The sequence below is a fragment of the Antechinus flavipes genome, chromosome 2 (genome assembly GCF_016432865.1).
Source record: "Antechinus flavipes isolate AdamAnt ecotype Samford, QLD, Australia chromosome 2, AdamAnt_v2, whole genome shotgun sequence".
Classification (NCBI taxonomy): domain Eukaryota; kingdom Metazoa; phylum Chordata; class Mammalia; order Dasyuromorphia; family Dasyuridae; genus Antechinus; species Antechinus flavipes.
The window spans coordinates 34,815,569-34,828,776 of record NC_067399.1 but is presented as its reverse complement, the minus strand read 5'-3'; the positions used below and the strand labels follow the sequence as shown (position 1 = coordinate 34,828,776).

General features: G+C 43.5%; 2 gene segments (V, D, J or C); both read left to right on the top strand.

Annotated features, from left to right (window-relative positions):
- The window catches only part of LOC127547486 (immunoglobulin kappa light chain-like), a 387,121-nt gene that overhangs the window by 162,750 nt on the left and 211,163 nt on the right, over nt 1-13,208 (top strand).
- Nucleotides 7,976-8,838, top strand: LOC127547494 (immunoglobulin kappa variable 3-11-like). The segment is given in 2 exon segments: nt 7,976-8,257; nt 8,492-8,838. Coding segments are annotated over 2 exon segments (384 nt in total).

Below are 13,208 nucleotides of genomic sequence, written 5' to 3'. Positions count from 1 at the left end.
GACCCGAGTGCAAATCCAGACTCAGATACCTCATATTTTCTTGTTGTGTGACCCTGGCCAAGTTATTTAACCCTAATTGCCTCAGGAAAAAAAAAATTCACTCTGAATCCATTTTCTCTGACCATGCATTTAAATCAGATTTTTATCGACTTTTATTTTATCCATTCATACCGGGAGCCATAAAGATCTCTCTGGAGTCTCCTCTGTCCACTCTTTTCAAAGGAAGACTTCAATTCTTACAAAGAAGGGAAATAAGAGACAGGCGCCAGGAAACCGAACATTCTGCTCTCCTCATAGTTTTGGAGTCTGCTCAGAATTATAACAACCTCCCCCATCTTAACAAAATTAATCTAATAAAGCTACTTTTTAATATTCCAATTATAAGACCAATTGTGGTCTTTGGGGGAAGGGTAAACCTGGGTTAGAATCTCAACTCCTACAGCCTCATGGGAGGGGCCCCACCCCATAGCATCTCCAACCACAATTCAATTGGAGATCTTGGCCTGGGGCATAGTCACCACCCTTTTTTCAGTCCCTCAAAACTGAAATTTTGAAAATTAGTCCCTCAAATTCATCTGGAGATTGGCCCCCTGGCTTTGGTCCCCAAAAACCAAAATAATCAAAGGCCGTGTGCCCAATCCTCTGCAAAAAGTCCTAACAGGATTTTGCTTGCAGAGAAAGTTGTTTTCTTAGTGTAATAAACCCAATTTTTGCCACAAACCTCACTGTATTCATTCTTTTTTAAAGCTGCCACTTGGCCAGGGGATCTCTCAACCCTCATTGCCCACCTCTCCACATTTGGTGGCCCATACAGGGATCCCTGTAATTTTGGGTCCAGGAAAGCCTTCTCTTGCTGTTGTCTATTCTGTACCTGGGAGACCCAAATACCCGGGAAGATTTGGGCTGTAGGGAGCTCTATGCTCAGGCAGACTTCCTTGACTGGGGATGATTGGACTTGGAATTCCTGGGTTTATTTTTTTACTTATTTATTTACTTTTAGCAGAAGGAATCTTAATCAGGAAACTTCTGTCACCACTCTCCCTCCCAGGATAAGGAGATGGGGCTCTATAGAATCCAGAAAACCTGAGGCCTGTGGGGAAAAATGGGACAATCTACTTCTGTGTCTATTCCTAAGGATTCTCCCTTAAGCTCTTTCTTAAACAGAGATAAATTCGGCCTAAAAGATTTAAAAACTAAAAACAATCTTTAATCAAACAGCACTGTAGGATGGTGCTTCAGTTTACTGGAGGGAAATCAAAATTAGATGCTGCCCTTTTAAATAACGCCCTCCTTCCTACTCCGCTAGGACATAAAATCCCTATGAATCCCTTCAGAACCACCTCCTTCCCAAAGACAGGACCTTGTCTCCTTAACTCTGTCCCCCTCCCCTGGACCAGATCCTGAGACTCCCGGGCCTTTTTTTCCTCCTCAGGATCCTGATTCTAACCTCTGCCCCCTGGGAGAAGCAGAGAGAGACACTTTGATGAGGTCTAGATATGAGGGACCTAAATGAAATTAGGGCTTAATTGAGGTCTAGTGGCAGGTTTGGGGTACAGGGAATCAAATAGAGTTCCCCTGCAATCCCTTTGGATTAGGAGCAAGGATATGGAGTTATATGAAGTCTAGTAGCAGCGCTAGAGTCCCCAATAAAGGAATTTATTGGCCCAAAAAGCTAGATTGGTAAAAGAGATTTCTCATTGGGTTTGGAAGGAAGGTTAAAGTCTAGTTAAGGAAATAGGAGAAGGTAGAGATAAGAGGACATTGGAAACAAGATTCCAGTGGACAGAGGGTCCTTGGGGTGCACCCCAAGTTTCCACCCTCTGTAAAGGGAGGGTTCCAGCTTAACTCTTTTCTAATGAGAGATTTAGCTAAAGGGGTCTGTGGGTGGAGTCCCAAGTTGGCTCAGATCTGGGTGGGCCTGAGAGAGGCCCAGATATTGGAATTCAAAGGAACCAGGATTTGTGAATCAAAAGGTCCTGGATTGATAATGCATCAACTAGGAGGGGTTGGGAATCTGAAAGAAAGGAATAATCATTTCTTAAAGGAACCACAATGCATCAACTTAGAGCAGAGCTGCCTCTTTCAGTGAAAATCTCTCCCAGACTAAGGAGAAACTTGGCCATTGCTCTGAGGTCCCCGCCCAGCTTTGTGAGGGCTCCAAGGCCAAAGCCCCCCTTGATCTGTCCTGGGAAGATAGTAATAATAAACAATCTGCCCCAGAGACACAGAGGAAGCCAATTTTGGGCCCTCAAACTCCCCCGTCTCTGCTGGAAGCAGCTGTGGGAGTCTTTAATGAGAGGGATCAAACTGCAGCGTGGGACAGCAGCCTTACAGGGAGACATGAGAACAGTCCCTCCTCATGGCTGCTGACATTTCTGGGAAACCCAAAGGTTGGTGCCTCTCCTATTTCCTTAACTGTCATGGACAGGGCCAGAGGGCCAAGAAAACTCTGAGTGTAACCAGGAGGGGCACTGGAGGAGGGACTGCCTGCAGGGGACCAGCTGCCCCCCCTTGCCCTGCCCTCCAGCAGGAGTTTGGGGCTTGTTTCCCCTCACTCCACCATAACAGCAGAATCCTGGATATCCTTGGATGTGGCTGGTAAGGCCTCTGAATTTCTTTTTTGCTGAGGGATCTTATTCCTTCTCTCTCTGGCGCTCTGACCTTACTTGTGCTGCCCTTTATAGCATGGGGACTGAAGGGAAATTTAAGAACTGTTTTGGGACCTTCCCTCTTCCTTGTCAGTTTGGTGACCTGTTAATTAAACACTCTTTTCATTCCCTGCTATCCAGCTCCCTTATTTTTTGCCATTTTCCACTCCAAGGGTGAAATCTTTGCTCCCAGGATTTACTCTATGACTTTATCATTCTGTGGCTCCTGCCCGCAGTTAACTCCTTCTCAGCCTTCCAGCTGGGGCTCCGTGGGCAGTGGGGGCGTTCAGGATTGTTGGGTGGGCCTTCAGCATCCTCAGGGCAGCCCACAGATGGGACCTGATGCACTTTTTGCAGAGCCCCCATTCCCAAACGTCACCGTCTCCCCCTGGATGGCCCCACTTCTAACCTGCTTGTGAGATTTGGTTCCTCCCGGCTCCAAGCTACAAACTTCCAGCAACTCAGTCTGAAGGTCCTGGGACAAGTGACTTGGACCCTCATCATCCCCTAGAAGTTGCTGCTGCCATCTTCAGATCTTGCACTTCCCCTCCCGGCCTGAACTCCCAGGGAGCATAGGGACAGCTCTGCGGCCCTTGTCAGCTTGAAGCAGCTCCAGCAGATGAGACATTTGCCCCTTGGCTCCAAATAAATTTGGGGTGACTGCTTGAGGGGGGAATGATGTAAACTGTGATGTTTGGGGAAGGGTGGTCCTGGGTCTCAGCCCTTCCTGGCCTTTGGGAGGGATCCCACACTCTTGCTTATAGGGGAAACTCCCATAGCATCTCTACCTACAATTCAATTGGAGATCTTGGCCTGGGACATAATCACCACCTTTGATTCAAAGTTCTGAGATCTGGGCCCAAAAGCACCAATATTATCAAAGGCTGTGCGCCCAAACCTTACCAAAAAGTGCCTGCGGAGAAAGTTATTTTCTCAGTGTAATAAACCCATTTTTTGGCACAAACCTGGCCTGTATTCATTCAGGTTTGCACATTCTTTTGCAGAACCTGCCACCGGCCAGGGGATCTCTAAGCCGTCATTTCTCTCACCTCCATCTGAACTCCTCATTGCTATCCCTCAGTGGGAAAAAGCTGTGGAACATTCCGCATGTAAACATATAAATATATACGAAGAAAAAGAGAGACAGAGACAGAGACAGAGAGAGAGAAGCACAAAGAGGAATATCTCAAATCCATTTCCCTTATCAAAGAAAGACGTTTATCCCTCAACCTTAGCTTTTATAAGCAGCCCATTCCCTCTCTTTCATCATCCCTCCCTGGGCTTCAGGTGACACTAATGCACCATTGCTGGAGTTGTGAACATATCCAAGCCTTCTGGAGAGCAATTAAGAACTATGCCAAAAAAAGAAAACTACGCCCAAAGGGCTATACAACTGTGTATAACCTTTGATGGAAGCCTGAACACAGCCTATTTTTTCCCATTTTCCAGGAAATGCTAAAATGTTCATCCTGGAATCTTAGTTTCCCAGACTATCTTTATTACCATTTTAAAGGCAACTATGATGTTCCCAGACTGTCTTCATTTGCATCTTTAAGATACCTGTGATGGGAATCCAGGCTTTCAAACACTGCCTTTGATACTGTCTCCAAAGCTGTCTCAACATCTCAATGTACATCTTTGTTTCTGCCTTTATTTCCCCTCCTCCCCTGAGGAAACCTCATAACTAAATGATGAAGTATAAAAGATGTGCTTTTGGGAGCGGAGGGATGGAAGAGGGAAAGGGAAAACTAAGATTGCTCATATATAGCACTTTCACCAAAGTTTGCTCATTGGAAGAGTCTTTACAATTTCATTTTTAAATCTGTTGCAATTATCTTTCTGTACTTAAATAAGTCACATGCCCATTATAAAGTAAAATATGCAATTTGTTGAGAGGGTGAATTAAAATTAGACATATAAGATTTGCATTTTGAATGAGACTCAAGCCACAGATTTAAACCTCAATTTGGAAACTTAAGAATCAGAAAAGTGTAGATTATACATTTGTAGGTAGAGCACCTTCTAGTGGAGAGGGATGGTCACTGGAGCCAGAAGGAATCCTGCACATGGATTCTGACTATCCACCTGTTTAGTGGCTTGAGGGTAGTTCCATTGAAGGCCAAAATCTGCACCATACCCATAGTTGGCAAATTGATTAATTATGTGACAATCAGCTGGTCTCTGTAGATCATGATAAATATGGAACATCCCAGAGAGGGTGTAACTCTGCCATCACTGTCACGTGCCCAGCTGGCTCCCCTCACACCAACTGTCACATAGGTCGGCAGGAGCCATAATTAGAAGGATGAAGAACTAAGAGGTGAGGGACTGGGAACCCTGATCCTAAGTGAGGGCCGATGAACAGCTGGTATCTACCCACAGAACAGAGGAGCAAGGGGAGTATAGGGACATGAAAGAAACATACAGAGGGGAGACATAACAGCAAACGTGAGGCAAGGTTGCCTAGTTAAGAAAAAGAAGGACTTTATGAGCAGGCCTGCTGATGTTTGCCCAAGCTCAGGAAACATCAATTCTGTGATTTAGCTCCCACAGAATCATCCAGAGGATGAAGGAAAGGGATTGTTTCTATCCCAAGCCTAGGATAAAGTTTGCTGGCTGGGCCTTAGCTCTGGAAAACAAGGCGTCTCCTGAAAGGAAAAAAAAAAAAAAAGAGAGGAATGAAAATAAAAAAGGGTGATTATGGCCTGGGAACCTGACATAGACAAATGCTCTGAGGGATTGCTGAGGAGAAATTCTACTTGTCCTTGCCCTTAAGCCCCATCCAATTTGTTTTTCTTTTTATATAAGCAGCCCCTCAGTGCCACTTCTAAATCTTACTCTTATTGTCAATAGCAGTTTTCTTTAAACCAGAGAAATCTTGAGTCCTCAAACTGGCTCTCTCTGGGATATAAAGATTAGCCCAGCCCATTACCCACTGCCCTGGATCCTTCCCTTGTCCAGAGTTGACAACAAAATAGTTAAGATTCACTCTTTTGTCCAGTTAGACAGTAAATGTCTCTGCTTTTCCTTCTCAGACTAGAAACAGTAGAAGAAAGCAATGTACTCATGTAAAAGCTTCACCTTTCTCCTGCTTTAAATGCTTCTTAAAAACAATAGGTGGTAAAGGATTCTGAGTAAGTGAAATAACTTTCCGGTCAATTTAGGGAATTCTATGATGTAATAGAGTGCCAGGCCTGGAGTCCAGGGGAAGCCTCTTCCTGAGTTCACATTCCAGGCTTTGGGTCAGGAACCTTCCTCTTCCAGAGCTCAGATCTGGCCTCAGACACTTAGTAGCTGCATGACCCACAGCAAGGCCCAGAGCCCTATTTGCTTTAGTTTTTCCTCAGTAAAAGAAGCAAGAGAAGTAAATGGCAAACTAGTCCAGGATCTTTCCTCGAAATTTCAAATTGGGTCATGAAGAGCTTTACTGAATATAAATGATTAAAAAACTCACAACAAAAATCCAGTCCAGAATCCCCTCACCTGAAATCTTCTCTCAATTCCTATCTGCCACAGCTCCAATAGGGGGACTTTCCAGATCCTCTTCCTTTAATGCTGACTCCCTTCTATATTTTCACTTCTCCCCAGCTTCCTCTTCACCCATGACCTTTGTCTTCTCTTTGCCTTCTCCTCCCAATTTGTCTTCTTCCCAGACCAATTGTATAAAAGAGCAAATATAGTCACTGAGAAAGCTCTTCCAGAGGATAGAATAAGAAGCTACAAGAGGTAAATCAGGGGTCCTCAAACTTTTTAAATAGGGGGCCAGTTCACTGTCCCTCAGACTGTTGGAGGGCCAGACTATAGTAAAAACAAAAACTTTGTTTTGTGGGCCTTTAAATAAAGAAACTTCATAGCTCTGGGTGAGGGGGATAATGGTCCTCAGCTGCTGCATCTGGCCCGCGGGCCGTAGTTTGAGGACCTCTGGAAACTGATTTCTCCCTCTTTATCACACAAGGAGAATGACTCTGTCAGAGTAATTCAAGTTTCTCTTTGTTAGAGTTTCTAGATTTCTGACTGGAGTCAATGTCTGGGATAGAATTTGCCTCCATTTCATTGAAGCATTTGAAAAACAAATGACAAGGAGGATTCTGGGAAGATGGCAGAGCAGTTCAGATAATTCCAAGCTTTTCAGATTTGCCCTACAAACAAGATAAAATGATACCTCTGGGCGAATGTAGAGTGACAAAAAATTAACACAAGTCCGGGCAGAGCAGTGTTCCTCCTGGAAGGACCAGAGAACATGTGAAGAGTGGACCTCACATGGAGGTTTGGTCAGGGTGAAAGGGAAACATCTCCAGGCAAGCTTTGCTGAAACAGCAAGCAGTGAGCCCTGTGGTAGCTGGGCCGGGAGGTAGCATTAGCTGAGCCCCAGGAAGCTTCATTTCCCAGACAGTGTGGGGAGTCTGAGGTCAGGGAAGACTGAGGGAACCCCTGTTTAGGAGGGTGCTGGGGCCAACTGGCTGCTGAGAGGCAGCCCCGCCCAAGAGGAAACCAGCACATGCCTGGTGAGGGCAGAGGCAGAGGGACAGGGATACTGCTGGCTGTGGGCACTTACAGAAGGATGGAGTCCCTGGGGAGGAATCAGGGGAAAATTATGTAAAAAGTGCATGCAGAAAACAAAAGAAACCTACAAGGAAGCAAAGCAAATTTGGACAGCTCTGAACACAATGTATAGAATTTATTATAAAAGATTATTTTTAACTTTAAAATACATAAAAAGTAAAAAAAAATGAAAAAAAAATTTTAAATGATAACATATCATTCCATTGATCTCTTCAAGGAAGTGGAGGAGGAATAGAAAGCAGGTTCCCCTAAACCATGCCAAGGAATGAAAGGATGCCTTGCTTTCCATTTTAGGAGGCTCCATTCTAAACGTCCAAAGGATCCTTAACTAGTGGGACAACAGGTCATGAATGGGACAAAGTGTAGGATATTAGTATCTATCCTATGTTTTATGTCTTCAGTCTATGTATGATCTCTTCACTACACATTATTGAGTCTTCTGCAATCCCTCTGGCTTTTGGAACTATTTTTGTTCTTGTTTCAGTGATTTTTAGTACTTTGTAACACAATCTGGGGTTTCTTTGAGAAGGTACTGTAGGGATTTGGTATTTCCTTTCCCAACTTATTTTACAAATAAAGAAACTGAGGCAAACAAGGTTAAGTGGATCCCAGATTCACAGAATTAAGTATCCAAGGCAATATTTGTTCTCAGGAAGATGAATGTTCCTAGCCATAAACTAAACAAGTTACATACTGCTAGTAGTCAAAAGAAATAATAAAACTGGTTAAAACAAAAGAAAACAAAAAAAAAAAATAAGGATAAGTAGGATTTGTGGAAGCACATTTCACACAAGGGTCCAAGAATCAGGGACATATTCAAGATCTGAGAGTCTCAGGTTCTTCCCCTGAGCTGGAGTCAGGCATTTTTGCTACCAGATCCCCCTCACCTCCCAGCTGTTTTGCATAAAGAGATCCCCAGGGGGAGGGCCTGCAGACACAGGGAGATAAACTGGGCCTGGGGGCAGAGCAGCCACAGGGGAGGAGTCACTGCAAAATGGAGTCTCTGTCCCAGCTTCTCTGTGGGCTCCTGATGCTTTGGGTCCCAGGTGAGAACTTCAGACAACAAAACATGCAGACGGGCAACGTGACATGAGATGAGAGAATTCCAGGAAGCTCAGAATCTCTGAGGACAGGAGCCAGTACAGTCCAAGGGGGAATGAGGATTTCTGTGAGATCAGGGGGATTTTCAGAGCCAGGGAGTCTGTGGGGCAAGAATCAGAATGAAAGGAAACTCTGTTCTGTTTATTTCTTGTTTGTTGATCACTAATTTCTGCTCTTAGTTTCCAGGGGAGAAATTGTGCTGACCCAGTCTCCAGCCTCGGTGTCTGTGAGCCCAGGAGAGAGAGTCACCATCAGCTGCAAGGCCAGCCAGAGTGTCACAAACAGTGCTGGAAACACTCACCTAATCTGGCTCCAACAGAAACCCGGCCAGTCTCCTCAGCGACTCATTTATAAGGTTTCCAACCTGCACTCTGGAGTCCCCGCCCGCTTCAGTGGCAGTGGTGCTGGGAAGGATTTCACCCTCACAATCAGCAGTGTGGAGGCTGAAGATGGGGCAGCCTATTACTGTGCTCAGCATTCTTTTGCTCCTCCCACAGTGTTACAGCCCTGAACAAAAACCTCCCCAGGCCTGGGCTGGCTGCTCAGGGAGGCCCAGCTGCCTCCTCTCCTTCCTCTGCTGCAGCTGCTGGGGGCCTGCTCAGGGGCAGGGTCTCTGGGGCTGATGAGATAAAAGGGACTCGGGGCTCAGGGGAAAGGCCATGGTCTGAGAGCTCGGTGCTCTGGGGACTCTTGCTCCTCTTCAGCCATGAGCAGAATCATCAAAGAGAGAACCACTGGCTCAGACTGGGGTCACCCCACAATGCCCTGGGCCTGAGGCACTCTCCCATTCCTATTCCATCTGACTCCCCTCGGCACAAGAAACAAAGAGAAAGTAGAAACTTCTGGCCAGAGATTCTTTCTGTCCTTTCTCCCTGGCTCAATATTCCACAGCAGTCAATGACACTTGGGACCAAGAGCACAAGAAGATCAGACAACAGGCTAAAGAAATCCATCATGTAAGAAATGACCAGCAGGATGAATACAGAGAGGACTGGCGAGACTTACATGAACTGATGCTGAGTGAAATGAGCAGAACCAGGAGATCATTATACACTTCGACAACGATATTGTATGAGGACATATTTTGATGGAAGTGGATTTCTTTGACAAAGAGGCCTAACTGAGTTTCAATTGATAAATGACGGACAAAAGCAGCTACACCCAAAGAAAGAACACTGGGAAACGAATGTGAACTATCTGCATTTTTGTTTGTCTTCCGGGTTATTTATACCTTCTGAATCCAATTCTCCCTATGCAACAAGAGAACTATTCGGTTCTGCAAACATATATTGTATCTAGGATATACTGCAACATATCCAACATATAAAGGACTGCTTGCCATCTAGGGGAGGGGGTGGAGGGAGGGAGGGGAAAAAAAATCGGAAAAGAAACGAGTGCAAGAGATAATGTTGTCAATATAAAGTAATCATTAAATAAAATTAAAAAAAAAAAAAGAAATCCATCATGGACCCAGTTTAAAATTCACATTCTCCCAGCAGCCAGATGGCACGGGGGCAGCTGCCCTGGAGTCAGGAGGACCTGAGTGCAAATCCAGACTCAGACACTTCATATTTTCTAGTTGTGTGACCCTGGGCAAGTTACTTAACCCTAATTGCCTCAAAAATAAAATTCACTCTGAATCCATTTTCTCTGACCATGCATTTAAATCAGATTTTTATCTACTTTTATTTTATCCATTCCTGCCCGGGCTATAAAGATCTCTCTGGAGTCTCCTCTGTCTACTCTTTTCAAAGGAAAACTTCAATTCCTACAACGAAGGGGAATAAGAGACGGGCGCCTAGAAGCCTAAGATTCTGTTCTCCTCCTGGTTTTGGAATCTGCTCAGAATTATAATTACCTTTCCCATCTTTTTTTTTAAATAATTATAACTTTTTATTAACAGAACATATGCATGGGTAATTTTTTACAATATTATCCCTTGCCCTCACTTCTGTTCCGACTTTTCCCTTCCCTCCCTCCACTCCCTTCCCTAGATAGCAAGCAGTATTATACATGTTAAATATGTCACAGTATATCCTAGATATAATATATGTATGCAGAACTGAACAGTTTTCTTGTTGCACAGGAAGAATTGAATTCAGAAGGTACAAATAACCCGGGAAGAAAAACAAAAATGGAAGCAGTTTACATTCATTTCCCAGTGTTCTTTCTTTGGGTGTAGCTGCTTCTGTCCATCATTGATCAATTGGAAATGAATTAGATCTTCTCTTTGTCAAAGAAATCCATTCCCATCAGAATACATCCTCATACTGTATCGTTGTTAAAGTGTATAATGATCTCCCGGTCCTGCTCATTTCACTTAGCATCAGTTCATGTAAGTCTCTCCAGGCCCCTCTGTATTCATCCTGTTGGTCATTCCTTACAGAACAATAATATTCCCTAATGACCCGTCCTGCAGGTCATCAAAGTGTGGGCTCCGAGGCTGGCATTTGTCTGTAAGGCTAGGCCTGAAAAGTAATGGGGTTAGAAATGAGGAGGGAGACCAGTTGGGGTGAAAACAAAGTCTCTGTTTAATGAATGAAGAGGGTTTGGTTAAATACATTTCTGAATAGGGGGTTGTAAAGTAAAAGAATGTTACACCAGATGTATGGCAGACATCCTGGAGCCTGGCCGTTATCTCGCACCTGGGCTGATAGGGCCAATTTCCTGGGACACACATTATCTTGTCTCAGGAGTTTGGGATGAATAGTTTATTTATAATTTCAGAATTTATGTGTGGGAAACTGCATTCTTCTTTAGCTCTCTGGTTCCCAGGGCATGTAGCTCTTTGATCCCAAGGACATGGTCTCTGGCACCCTAACATTCATATACCACAATTTACCCAGCCATTCTCCAATTGATGGGCATCTACTCAATTTCCAGTTTCTGGCCACTACAAACAGGGCTGCCAGAAACATTTTGCCACATACAGGTCTCGTTCCCTTATGATCTTTTTGGGATATAAGCCCAGTAGTAGCACTGCTGGATTAACGGGAATGCATAGTTTGATAACTTTTTGAGCATACTTCCAAACTGCTCTCCAGAATGGTTGGATCCTTCACTACTCCACCAACAATCAGTGTCCCAGTTTTTCCACAACCCCCGCAACATTTGTCATTATCTTTTCCTGTCATCTTAGCCAATCTGGCAGATGTGTAGTGGTATCTCAGGGTTGTCTCAATTTGCATTTCTCTGATCAATAGTGATTTGGAACACCCTTTCATATGAATAGAAATAGTTTCAATTTCATCCTCTGAAAATTGTCTGTTCATATCCTTTGACCATTTATCAATTGAAGAATGGTTTGATTTCTATAAATTAGAGTCAATTCTCTATATATCTTGGAAATGAGGCCTTTATCAGAACTTTTAGCTGTAACAATGTTTCCCCAGTTTATTGCTTCCCTTGTAATCCTGTCCATATTAGTTTTATTTGTACAAAAGCTTTTTAACTTTATATAATAAAAACTTTCTATTTTGTGATCAATAATGACTTCTAGTTCTTCTTTGGTCACAAATTCCTTCCTCCTCCACAGGTCTGAGAGGTAAGTTATCCTATATTCCTCTAGTTTATTTATAATCTCATTCTTTATACCTAAATCATGGACCTGTTTTGATCTTATCTTGGTGTATGATGTTAAGTGTAGGTCAATGTGTAACCAAGAGACACTGCTATATGTTTCAAGGATATGCTTTTTTTCTTACTAATTTTTTTCCATGATTAGTATTGGAAATTTTTTTTTATAGATTTCACATATATAATTGATACTTTCTTGTCTTATCAATGGGCATGGGAGGCTGGAAAGAGAATTTTGGAACTCAAAATGTTCAAAATTAATATATTTTTAATTTAAATGATTAAAAAAAGATTTGGAATCACCTACACCATGGACCAGCTTATTGAACTAAAGTTGGGTCTTTCTGCTGCAGAGAAGAAAAGTAAGATTTCTGCTTGCCTCCCTGATCTCTAATCTGTATGCCAGTTCTAGCCAGATGAGTACAAAGTCCAAGGGGGTTTAATTTGTGGAGGTGCAAGCTTGGGCTCTAGGCCAATGGAAGGTTTGGTGAATGAGTATTACACACAGCCAGAAATTGGCTCTACAGATACTTGACCAATTTTAGAAGAGAGTCTCCTGATCATTTTCCTCCCAGAGAGTGGACAGTGGTCTACAAATCACTATTTATAAACCCATTGTTCCAGCAGTCCCATCGTCTCAACCACAAGCGTCCCAAGAGGTTCAGTTTCTGGAGCTGCTAACCTCTTAGTTGAGAGAGTACCTGGTACTAGTGAAAGCAATACAACAATTATTCCCCGGGGGAGCATAAAGGACAGTTGTTATAGCATATTCAAGAAACAGCTAGCTTGCTAAACCTTTGTTTTGAAAAACAGGGCATGCTAATATCTTGAAAAAAGCTAAATTTTAAATTAAAAAATTCTACAATTAGGGTTTAGAGCATGTTCAGATTTCTTGAGGTGGAATGTGTTGACCACCATTACATGTAGCATAAACATAAAGAAAAGAATTACAAATAAGAAGAATAAATTTAAAAGGAATGGCAGTAGTGGACCAGATGAAGGAGAAGCTGGGGGCATTTATACTTCCTTCCCACAGACCAGGCTGTCCACTCACAGGAGGGCGTTGTGGAGAGAGAATTAAAATCGTTGAGAAGGCAAAATGGACTTAAGCATCAGGAGCTAGCATCCCCCCAGAGTCAGGGGGAGAGAAAACAAGAGATTGAGTTGACCTTCCCAACAGCCTTCATTAAATATGTAAACTGTCAGACTCTTATTTACTATAAGCAGATATTAGTTCATGAATCTGCTTTACATTTCCCCCACCAAGTGGAGGATGGAGGCAAGGGGGTGGGATGGAGAGGAAGGAGGAATTGTAATATT